Source organism: Octopus bimaculoides, chromosome 27 (assembly GCF_046866305.1).
Source record: "Octopus bimaculoides isolate indiv1 chromosome 27, ASM4686630v1, whole genome shotgun sequence".
In the NCBI taxonomy this organism is placed as follows: domain Eukaryota; kingdom Metazoa; phylum Mollusca; class Cephalopoda; order Octopoda; family Octopodidae; genus Octopus; species Octopus bimaculoides.
Window position 1 is genome coordinate 13,336,860 of NC_142954.1, and position 12,500 is coordinate 13,349,359.

The 12,500-nt window shown below is 40.0% G+C and overlaps 1 protein-coding gene across 1 annotated transcript in view; it reads left to right on the plus strand.

Annotated features, from left to right (window-relative positions):
• LOC128251011 (uncharacterized) overlaps positions 1-12,500 on the plus strand; it is a 622,894-nt gene that overhangs the window by 92,273 nt on the left and 518,121 nt on the right. Inside the window, exon 3 of the mRNA XM_089343603.1 lies at positions 2,251-2,342. Coding sequence (XP_089199729.1) covers positions 2,309-2,342 — 34 coding nt within the window. The 5' untranslated portion in view covers positions 2,251-2,308. The remainder of the gene's footprint in view (positions 1-2,250; positions 2,343-12,500) is intronic.

Sequence of the window (12,500 nt, forward strand, 5' to 3'; positions counted from 1 at the left end):
TTCTCATTGTCAATCTCTTCTTCCCTCACCTCACCCTCTCTCACTTTGGCGTCTTTTCTCCCACTACCTCTTCCTCCCTTCCTTTCACTTTTCTCTCTACTTCCAGCACTCTCTCTCTTTCCCTCCCCCTCCATATCTCTACAATATGTGTAGGTGTGGTTGGCTCAAATAAGGCATGAAGGAGAAGAGGTGGAGTGGTTTGGCTCTTGCCACCAACACCTCCCTTCTTTCTCATCACTCTGATGTCCCCACCGCCGCCACCACCACCACCACCACCACATTACCATTGGATATGAATGCAGTTCCTGCCTCACCCCTGTTCGTGCTGCAATTAATTAATAGATACTTTGTTAATCTCACACCCTTGATAATCTTGTTTTGTTTGTGTGTTTTGATATTTATTGAATTTTAAATAATTTTGTTTTATTTTCAATAATTTTCCATCCTAACTAATTAGCTGTTACTTTCTTAATGAACAAATAATTTATAAAAGGCAATAATGCATGCGTATGCGTGTGTGTTTATGTGCATGTGTGTGTGTGTGTGTGCGTGTGTTATCTAAACATAAATTCATATCCACACATACTTATGTGTGTATGTAAATATTTATATGTATACATGTACGTATGTTTGTGTGTATATATATATATATATATATATATATATTTATAGTGTGTGTGTGTATGAGTGCGTGTATGTGCATACGAGTGTGTATGTGCGTGTGTACAGAAATGACTTTGTGGTTGGGAATTTTACCTCCCAATTCCATGGCTTAAGTTCAGTCTCACCTTGGGCAGGTGTCTTCTACAACCCCAGGCCAGCCAAAATCTTGTAAGTGATTTTGATGAACAGAAACTGTAAGAGGCCCATTTTGTGTGTGTGTGTGTGTGTGTGTGTGTGTGTGAAAGAGAGATGGAGAGAGAGAGTTCATATTTCTTTCTTTGGTTGTAAACAAAAGCTTAGAATTATCTTTGAGTTCTTTGGACATAACCAGACATAGCTTTTGAACTTGTGATAGCCTAGAACTCACACACACACACACACACACACACACACACACACACACACACATATATGTAATGTATGTGTTTGTGTGTATCCACGTGATGACTGTAAATGAGCATCACCAGCATACAAGCAGTATTGTTTGTTTCCAGTCTTCCTTGAAAAAATGTCTAGCCATGGGGAGATATTACTTTCCTTGGAAACAGGGGAAAGTTGGCAACAGGAAGGGCACCCAGCTGTAGAAAAACCTGCCTCAACAAAATCCATCTGACCCATACAAGCATGGAAAAGTGAACGTTAAAACAATGATGATGCTGATGTGTGTGTGTATGTGTGTACCTTTTCCCTTTTAATCTCTCCTCCTTCACATCAGGCATGCCTTACCATTTGTTTGTTTATCTTATCACTGTCATCCATATTTCTTTCACCCATGCCTTTCTCTTGCCCCCTATCACTCATCTCTCAACTTCTTCTTCTTCTCCCCCTCCTCCTCCTCCATGCTCTCAATACCACTCACCTTACATTGCACTCTCTTGCTTTAGTCTTTATTGTTCTGTTTTCTGTTCCCTATACATTCTGTCACTCATGTCTATTGCTCATCTCTTTCAATTTTACTCTTTTCACATTCCTACTGTTCCTTTATGGTTTGGTGTAATGCAATTTGTACTGTCTTATGAGGTTTTTGATATGTTCATCTCTTTAATTCATCATCATCATCATCATGAATAGACTTTTGGTTTTGTTTCTGCAGTTGGATACCCTTCTTAACACCAACCACTTCAGAGTGTATTCGTTGCTTTTTATGTGGCACCAACACCAGTGCTTTTTTGTGGCACCATCACCAGTGCTTTTTACGTGACACCACCACCAGTGCATTTTATGTGGCACTGTCACCAGTGCATTTTATATGGCACCAGCACCAATGCATTTTATGTAGCACCAGCATCAGTGCTTTTTATGTGGCACCATCACCAGTGCATTTTATGTGGCACCAGCACCAGTGCATTTTATGTGGCACCAGCACCAGTGCATTTTATGTGGCACCAGCATCAGTGCTTTTTATATGGTGCTACCACGAGTGTCTTTGATTCCTATAATATACTTTCTACGTGGTTTGTGTATTTGTTGTCTTATGTTTAATGTCTGATGTATTTGTAGCATTATTCTATGCCTTGATCTACCAGTTCATTAATATTTCCACTGATAATTCATGTCTCTTTTTCTTCTGTGGATTTCTTTATCCAGTGCTTCGCTTGTGGAGGAGAATCTAAATGTTCCACAGAGGAGGGATTTTACCACTGATATGTTATATTTGTGTGGACACTCACTGTCTCTATGTAAGTACATGCATTATCTATGTTTTTATTGTTTTCTAACTGAATATTTATCCCTGAAAATGGAGTCATTGTATTGCTAAGAGTTCAGGTCTTCCTTCGATTTCTCAACAATATACCCCGGATATATGGATGATATACTTGTTATAAAGGATTCACTGAAAATCATTAGCAGCACACACCTCTGTCAGTAACCACAATATCAGTTGGTTGTCACAATGAAGTAATCATACAAACTGCTGGAAACAGTAGCCAAATTTAACCTTTCATCTTAATAGCAATAACATATTTGGTAATATAGACCTAAGGACATTATATTTCAAAAACAAAAAAGCCAAAAAGAACAGATAGGATGGTTGTGGTTGAAATGTTTTTGATCAAAGCAGGCCAAGGGCTAAACAAAAACAACAACAATAGGAACAACTTAACAGGAATAACACACCTGTGTCAACACCAATAAAAATAACATCACCATCATTTAACATCCGTTTTTCCATGCTGGCATGGGTTGGACAGCTTGATAGGAGCTGGCAAGGCCAAGCATCACACCAGGTTCCATAGTTTGTTTTGGCTTGGTTTCTATGGCCTGGTGCCCTTCCTAACATTGACCAATTTACAGAGTGTACTGGGTGATTTTCACATGTCATTGGCACGGGAGCCTTTCACATGTCACCGGCATGGGTATCTTTCACATGTCACTGGTGTGGCTGCCTTTTACATATCATCGGTATGAGTGCCTTTATGTGTTATTAACATGGGTAATTCTTATGTGTCACTGGCATGGGTGCCTTTTATGTATCACCAGCATGGGAGCCAATAAGGGAGTTTCTGCATGTTTGCATGACACATTAAAAATAACAGCCAAATCTTTCTCAAATTACACCCAACTCTCATCTTAAAATTGAAAGAGCACAGTGTGCATCATAGATGTAGCATCATCATCATCATCGTTTAACATCTGCTTTCCATGCTAGCATGGGTTGGACGATTTGACTGAGGACTGGTGAACCAGATGGCTACACCAGGCTCCAATCTGATTTGGCACAGTTTCTACAGCTGGATGCCCTTCCTAATGCCAACCACTCCGAGAGTGTAGTGGGTGCTTTTACGTGCCACCGGCACGAAGGCCAGTCAGGCGGTACTGGCAACGGTACTAAATATATGTTCACAGTTCAGCTGTTTAAGCTTAAATAGGCTCATATCAGTTTGTACACCTGTTTTCTGCAAATGGTCACATGACATGGTCATACATCGATCTAGCCCTTCTGGCCCTCATCCCATCATGTGACAGACCAGCTGAGCCTGGGAAATTTATGTCTCTCCACTGGGAGCCTACCTTCAGCTATATAAGGAAACCTTTCCTACTATTTCCTCCGTGAGGTGAGTTGCACAGTTGAGTTAAGATCTTTGGCAAAGAGCAAATTTATTTTCACAGGTATCCTTTGACACATAGGTCTGTTCCTGTCTTCCAGTAGAAGTTATGTCTCATATTTTTTTCTGGATTTACGCTGCATATATTATGTACCAATTGCATTAGAAACCATTGTACATTTGATGACAGTATATTTCAAGACGTACCTTGACAGCTTTGCTGTATTAATGCTCTTTAATGGGTTGAGTAAATTGTCGCATTTTATCCTTCTGGTTTTCTGTTTCTTCATTTATCTACACACACACACACACACACACACATACACGCACATGTATATTGGAACTCAAACCAGCTTTATCCTTCTATGCAACTTCAACCATTAAATAGTCATGGATATGCAAAATTGTTGAAGCGTCTTTGATCAGCCCTCTTTTTGGTCAATCTTGAATTAGGGTTAAAGAGCAACAACAACAGTATCAGTAACAAGACAAACCTGTCAATAACAGACATTCCAGTCACACAATAATATACATAACAGTTACAACAACAGATACACACCTGTCACAACACAAATACACACTTATCACAGCAACAGACACATCTACCACAGCAATATACACACACACACACACACACACACACATCACGGTAATATACACATTCCTATCACAACAATATACATGCCTAAGGCAGCGAACTGACAGAAATGTTAGCATGCCGGGTGAAATGCTTAGCGGTATTTTGTCTGTCTTTATGTTTTGTGTTCAAATTCCGCTGAGGTTGACTTTGCCTTTCATCCTTTCAGGGTCGATAAATTAAGTACCAGTTGCTTACTGGGGTCGATCTAATCGACTGGCCCCCCCTCCAAAAATGTTGGGCCTTGTGCCTAAAGTAGAAAAGGACAATATACATACCTGTTAGAACAACAGATACACACCTGTCACAACACAAAATACACACCTATCACAACAGACACATCTGTCACAAAAATATACATACAGACCTATCACAATAATATACACGTTCTTGTCACAGCAACATACATATCTGTCAAAATACACACACCTATCACAGCAGACACACTTGTGACAACCAGATACATCCTGTCACAACAACAGGTGTTCTTGTCACGATAATATACATACCAGTTACAACACTCACACAAATACATCTGTCACAATACACACACACACACTCTTGTCACAGCAACAACATGCATATCTGTCACAGTGACAAATACACCTGCCACACATCTGTCACAGTATATACACTTGTATTTTCTGCCGAGGTCAACTGTGCCTTTCATCTTTTCGGGGTTGATGAAATAAGTACCAGATATGCATTGGGGTTGATGTAATCAACTATCCCCTCCCCCAAATTTTCAGGCCTTGTGCCTGCAGTAGAAAGAATTATATGCACCCGTTTTAATAACATTCACACCTGTCATAATTGCAACAAAAGGTACAGCTGTCACAACAAGGACATGTCACAATATACACACACACACCTCACAACAGCCTAACACCTTATAGAATCACAATTGCAAAGTGTCTTAATGAATAACAAGGGCCATATGCATTTAATAAAATTGCATTTGGTGCTGGGAAACAACTGTAACAACAACAATATATGCCTGAGCCAGAATCAAGAGCAACGCATGCTTGTTGCAATAATTGCATTTGCTGTCACAAGAACATTGTCACAAGAGCACATACCTGTATTTGCAACAACGTTAAGCAACTATTATAACCACACACACACACACACACACACACATACAGAAGTGTGTGTGTGTGTGTGTGTGTGCACGCGTGTCTGTTTCAGTTACAACATCAGCCAATTGTTACATCACCACCAACAACAACAACACCACCTCTGCCAACAACACACAATAGCGATACACACTTGTCATAGTGATACCATTTATTGTCAGTGACAGTCACAGCCGCAGCAGCAACAACAACAATGTAGTAACTGTTGCTACAACAACACACACATCCGTGTCTGTAACAACATCAACAATTACAACAACAACAACAGCAACACATTGCTGCTGTCGGTAACAATATCAGCTGATTGTCTGAATGATGTAGCTGCTTGAATTGCTAGAAATAGAAGTTAAATCTCCATTGCAGCCTGAGAGAAAAGAAAAAAAGAAAATAGAATATAAATGTAATAATCCTATACATGGTATGTTTGAGAAAATATGGGATGGTTATGGATGGATTGTCTTTGATCATGCTTCTGTTCAATCAGTGTTGGCTGTACATGGAACAATCTCAACACCATACTTGTCACTACAACAGCTGATGAGTAAACCACTATGTGACCTCTTGATCTATTAGAAATAATAGTTAAATTTTCCTCAGATCATACTCTGATAGCTTTCATAAGGAAAGGAGACCTTCTTGGAGAAAGTAGGCCTATGCGTACAAAATGACAGGATGGTGATGGCTGGAATTTCTTTTGTCATAGGTCTGTCCAAGTAAATTTGACTGGAGTTAAACAGCAGTAGCATCAACAGCAACAACAACAGCTGAGCTGGCTGCAGCAGTGCCTAGAAGACTGCTATAGGTGGAGGTTATGGTGTTCGGGTGTTTGGCTACGGTGGTGACCAGAATGGGGTGTGAAGAAGGTGATGGGTGGAGATTTGTTGCATTTTCTATGGTAGACACACCTGTGACATCATCTTTATGACATCATACTTTGCCTCTGTCTCTCTCTCTCTCTATACACACACACACATGCATACACACATATATGTATGTATCACTCTTTCTCTTTCATTTGAAATACATATAAACTCATGCACATGTACACACACACACACACACACACACACACACACACACACATACCACATGCAAGTTGATATTGATATACTCTCATAATTTATATGAATATATTATGTGTATAAACCATTGCCATTATCATCATCATCATCATCATCATTTTTATGTTCGTTTTACCACACAGCCATGGGTCGGAGAGGACTTTCTGAGGTAATTTTACGGATGGATGCTCTTTCTGATATCAACCATTTTAGTTCCTCTTACAACATACAGGAATATGATGTACATATTCTAAGAACTGAGATATGTACAGAAGTACCATAATATATATATGTATGTGTGAGTGTGTATTTATGTATATGTATATATTTATGTGTATGTGTGTGTGTATATACACATATATATATTCTTGTGTGTATATATATATGTATATATATATGTGTGTGCGTATACATATATATATATATATATATATATATATATATATATATATTATTTGGACTGCTAGAAATAGCAACAAAGATCGTCTAAGTTTGAGGAATTATAGGGCTGGTTACTCACTTTCCATGGTGGCTGAGTGACCGAGGTCGCAATATTCCACCCTGAATGGAATTCCGGTCCCTTGAAGGGTTACTCATTTTTGCCAGCTGAGTGGACTGGAGCAACGTGAAATGAAGTGTTTTGCTCAAGAACACAATGCGCCACCCAGTCCAGGAATTGAAATTATGATCTTATGATCATGAGTCTGACACCCTAACCACTAAGCCATGCACCTCCACTAGAGATCATGTGATGGCTGTAAATGAGCATCACCTGTATACAAGTGAGGTTGTTCATTTCAAGTCTTCTGTGAAAAACATGTCTAGCTATGGGAAAATATTACGTTGCTTGGAAACATGTGGAGGTTGGTGACACCTGTTTTTAAGGGTCCCCACAGAAGGTTACTCATGGGTAAAATAATCTACCTCAACATATTCTGTCTGATCCCTGCAAACATAGAAAATTGAATGTTAAAACGTGATGATGATGATTTATATGTAGTGCATATATATTCTTTTCTACACTAGGCACAAGGCTCGAAATTTTTGGGGAGGGGGCCAGTCGATTAGATTGACCCAGTACATAACTGGTACTTAATTTATCGACCTCGAAAGGATAAAAGGCCAAGTCAACCTCGGTGGAATTTGAACTCAGAACGTAAAGACAGATGAAATACCACTAAGCATGTCGCCCAGCATGCTAACGATTCTGCCAGCTCGCTGCCTTCATCATCATCATCATCATCATCATCATCATCATCGTTTAATGTCCGCTTTCCATGCTAGCATGGGTTGGACGACTTGACTGAGGACTGATGAAACCGGATGGCAACACCAGGCTCGAATCTAAATTTGGCAGAGTTTCTACAGCTGGATGCCCTTCCTAACGCCAACCACTCAGAGAGTGCCTTCAAATGAATTATTCTTTTCTACTCTAGGCACAAGGCTTGAAGTTTTGGGGGATGGGGCCAGTGGATTAGATCGTCCCCAGTACACAACTGGTACTTAATTTATCGACCCTGAAAGAATGAAAGGCAAAGCCGGCCTCAGTGGAATTTGAACTCAAAACGTAAAAACAGACGAAATACCGCTAAGCATTTCACTTGGCATGCTAACGATTCTGCCAACTTACCACCTTGTAGTACATATACACTGGCACTCCATTGCTTACAGCATTAAAGGTTCCAGTTGATCTGATCAACAGAACAGCTTGCTCCATGAGGTTAATGTGCAAGTGGCTGAGCATTCCACAGACACGCATACCCCTTCACATATTTCTCAGGGAGATTCAGCATGACACAGTGTGTGGCAAAACTGGCCCTTTGAAATACAGGTACTACTCATTTTTGCCAGATGAGTTAACTGGAGCAACGGGAAATAAAGTGTCTTGCTCAAGGACATAATGTGCTGCTGGGAATAGAAATTGTTACTCTACGATTGTGAGCCGAATACCCTAACCACTAGGTCACGCCTCTTCATATATTATGTATATATGCATGTATTTTATAAATTTGTCATGTTCATGGTCGTCTTTTATTGTTTGTTCTTCATGATGGCATCAGTTGGACATTATATATAGCATTCTTTTATTCTTTTACTTGTTTCAGTCATGTGACTGTGGCCATGCTGGAGCTCTGTCTTTAGTCAAACAAATCAACCCCAGGACTTATTCTTTGTAAGCCTAGTACTTGTTCTATCGGTCTCTTTTGCTAAACTGCTAATTTACAGGAACGTAAATACACCAACATCGGTTGTTAAGTGATGGTGTGGGGGAGGGGACAAACACAGACACACAAATACATACACATATATATACATATATTCGATGGGCTTCTTTCAGTTTCCATCTACCAAATCCATTCACAAGGCTTTGGTTGGCCCAAAGTTATAGTAGAAGACATTTGCCCAAGGTGCCACGTAGTGAGGCTGAACCCAGAACCATGTGATTGGTAAGCAAGCTTTTTACCACACAGCCACTCCTGCACCTATATATGCAGTGGCGGATCTACCATAAAACTAATGAAGCTTAAGCTTCAAGGCCCCTTATCCCGTAGGGGCCCTTCTGAAGCAAATTAATTTTTTCATTCTGTCAATTTTTTTGTTTTTGTGTTTTGCCATGCAGTATTGCTGTTACCAGTCTTGGTGGACAATGTCATCTCCTACTCCTACGTAGAGTCTAGACGCAGTGTCTAGACATGTGTTGTTCACCTGCTGTTTCTGCCAGTGTGGAGTAACATGAAAAATAAAAGTACGAACGACTTGCAGATAATTCGCTTTACTTGAATTATTTTGGAAACTTTGGCCCTGCCCCTCCTGTTGTCAAATATGTCTACTACTACATCAGCATAGTAGAGATAAGAATTCTTATTTTCACAACATTATTTAATAACCAATGAAATTGTTTGCCTCCTAATTTTATGAATAATTCTTCATTTATGACTATATATTAAGTTGTGAACCCTTATCTTCATCGATCTCTGCCCCCAATTTTTTTTCACAGAGGTCTAGGCCCCAAGAGGAATAGCAATGTCTTCAAGAAAGTACTAAAGCTGATCCCTGAAACACCAACTCAAGGAAAAGCAATCTAATGAAATTTCTAAATGTCAAAAACTGTCAAATTATTTTACAATGTCAAGTAAAAAAAGTTTGTCATCACCTGCAACTGAAACAAGCCATGCAAGCACCAGTGCAGTCAATGATAGTGCACAAACCATGAGTGTTCTGTTTCACAATAATCAACCTACTGTTGACACTTTTGGTGCAGATGATGATCATGGTGGTCAAGAACTTCAAGAAAAGAGAAAGCAGAAACAGGAAACAGTATGCAAATTTAATGATTTGAAAGAATAGTGACCTGACAAACTGACCTGTAACAATTAATAATGATTTCATACAAAACTGTTTCATGCTAGACATCAGTTTTTTTTGGTTTTTTTTTTTTTCAAAATAAAAGAAAACAGATAATATATGATATACTGAATCCAACCAGATTTACAAACAGCAAAATCAAAGTGTCTCATACAAGTACTATTTTGAAGTACTAAAAAGAGTTGTAGCAGTTATAAAAGTTTTTAAATGAAAGAGGGTTAGCATTTAGAGGTCATGAGAAAAAGTGGGGCTCCCCAAACAATGGAAATTTCATGAGGGCCATTTCAAAGACATGTTTTCATAAAATTCTGGAAATGAGCAACCTCATACAACCTTGTATGAGGGAAATGCTCATTTACAAACAACATGTAATGTCAAGATAAGGGTAAACACACATTCACAAACGATTGGAGGGAACCTGTGGAAAAGGTAGACCCAGGAAGACACGAGATGAGGTGGTGAAGCATGATCTTTGAACGTTGGGCTTCATGGAGGCAAGTGAAATCATAGTCATGGCTGATGCCAGTGTCACATTACAAGCATCCATGCCGGTGGCACATAAAAAGCACCCTTCAAATGCTGGACCTCACGGAGGCAATGATAAGTGACTGAGACCTTTGGTGATATGCAGTGCTTGAGAAGACCCATCAAGCCAAGTGAAATCCTAGTTGTGGCTGATGTTGGTGTCATGTAACTGGCACCTATGCCAGTGACATGTAAAATGCACCCATTACATTTTTGGAGTGGTTGGTGTTAGGAAGGGCATCCAGCTGTAAAAACATTGCCAGGTCAGAGTGGAATCTGGTGCAGTTATCCAGCTTACCAATTACAGTCAAACTATCTAACCCAAGCCAGCATAGAAAGCTGACACTAAATGATGATGATGATCACACGCGCACACACACACACACACACACACAAATATACACATACATGACTCAGTGGTTAGAGAATTTGGCTCACAATCATGAGGTTGTGTGTTCAATTCGTGGACCAGGCTGTGTGTTGTGTCCTTGAGCAAGACACTTTATTTCACGTTGCTCCTGTTAACTCAGCTGTAGAAATGAGTTGCGACATCACTGGTGCCAAGCTGAATCAGCCTTTGCCTTTCCCTTGGATAATATCATTGGTGTGGAGAGGGGGGGGGGGCTGGTATGCATGGGTGACTGCTGGTCTTCCACAAACAGCCTTGCCCAGATTTGTGCCTTGGAGAGGAACTTTCTAGCTGCAATCCCATGGTCATGCATGACCAAAGGAAGTCATTATCATATATACTCCTGAACCAGTGGTTATGTATCTCACCCGTGAGGGATTGATGCTAGATGGGTCGAAACAATTGTAGTGATTTATAAAAATTCTTGTATCCTCCATCTCTCATTTACCACACACACACACACACATGGCTGTGTGGTAAGTAGCTTGCTTACCAACCACATGGTTCCAAGTTCAGTCCCACTGCATAGCATGTTGGGCAAGTGTCTTCTACTATAGCCTCAGGCCGACCAAAGCCTTGTGAGTAGATTTGGTAGACGGAAACTGAAAGAAGCTCGTCGTATGTGTTTGTGTGTCTGTGTTTGTCCCCCCCCCCCCCACCATCGCTTGACAGTCGATGTTCATGCGTTTATGTCTCCATAACTTAGCGGTTTGGCAAAAAGCGACCGATAGAATAAGTACTAGGCTTACAAAGAATAAGTCCTGGGGTCGATTTGTTCGACTAAAGGCAGTGCTCCAGCAACGACTGAAGCAAATAAAAGAATGTATATACACACATACACATATACATACACACTATACACTCATATGCATATGTTATACTTCATGTGATTCCTTTCATATGCAGGTCTTTTACACTTCATTGTATGTATATACTGACATTGCACATCAGGTGGAGCATGGTTGCCTTATTTCTTTCATTCACAGCTCCTCTGTATTCAAGGCCCTTGTATCACTACTATGTAGCGTTGCAGGTCATACACAGGCATCATACAGTTTGCCTTTCACTGAGAGAGAAACCTTTTGGTACCAGCAGAAGAAATGATTTCTTTTACATTCTCCAGCCTGTTCATCTTCACTTACGATGCTTTCACAATATCTTCCTCCTTTGCTAATTAGGCCACCTAGGAGGAAAAAAAGCTATCTACTACCTCCAGGGATCCCCTGGAGATTTCAGAGAATCTATTTCCTGCGCACTTTTAGTATTTATTGCTCCTGTGCATCTGCTTCATGCAAAGTTTGCTTTCTCTATTAACGTGCTTATGAATACATTGCACCTCTTGTGTATATATATATTTGCGTTTGTACATGTGTATATGTATATTTATGTGTGTGTGTGTGTGTGTGTGTGTGTGTGTATACATGTGTTTGTGTGCACATTCAGTATTACAAAGCCACCACCACCACCAACAACAACAACAATACATTAAGAACCTAGCGGGTATAATCAAATGCTTACTATTGACTTGATTTCCACTGCAGTACTACTGCACTATCTGCTGCAGTACTGCTGCCGAATGTAGTGTTGTACAGTAGTGTTGTTGATGCTGATGATGAAATTGTATGGTTGTAGTTGTGATATTGGTGATGGTGGATG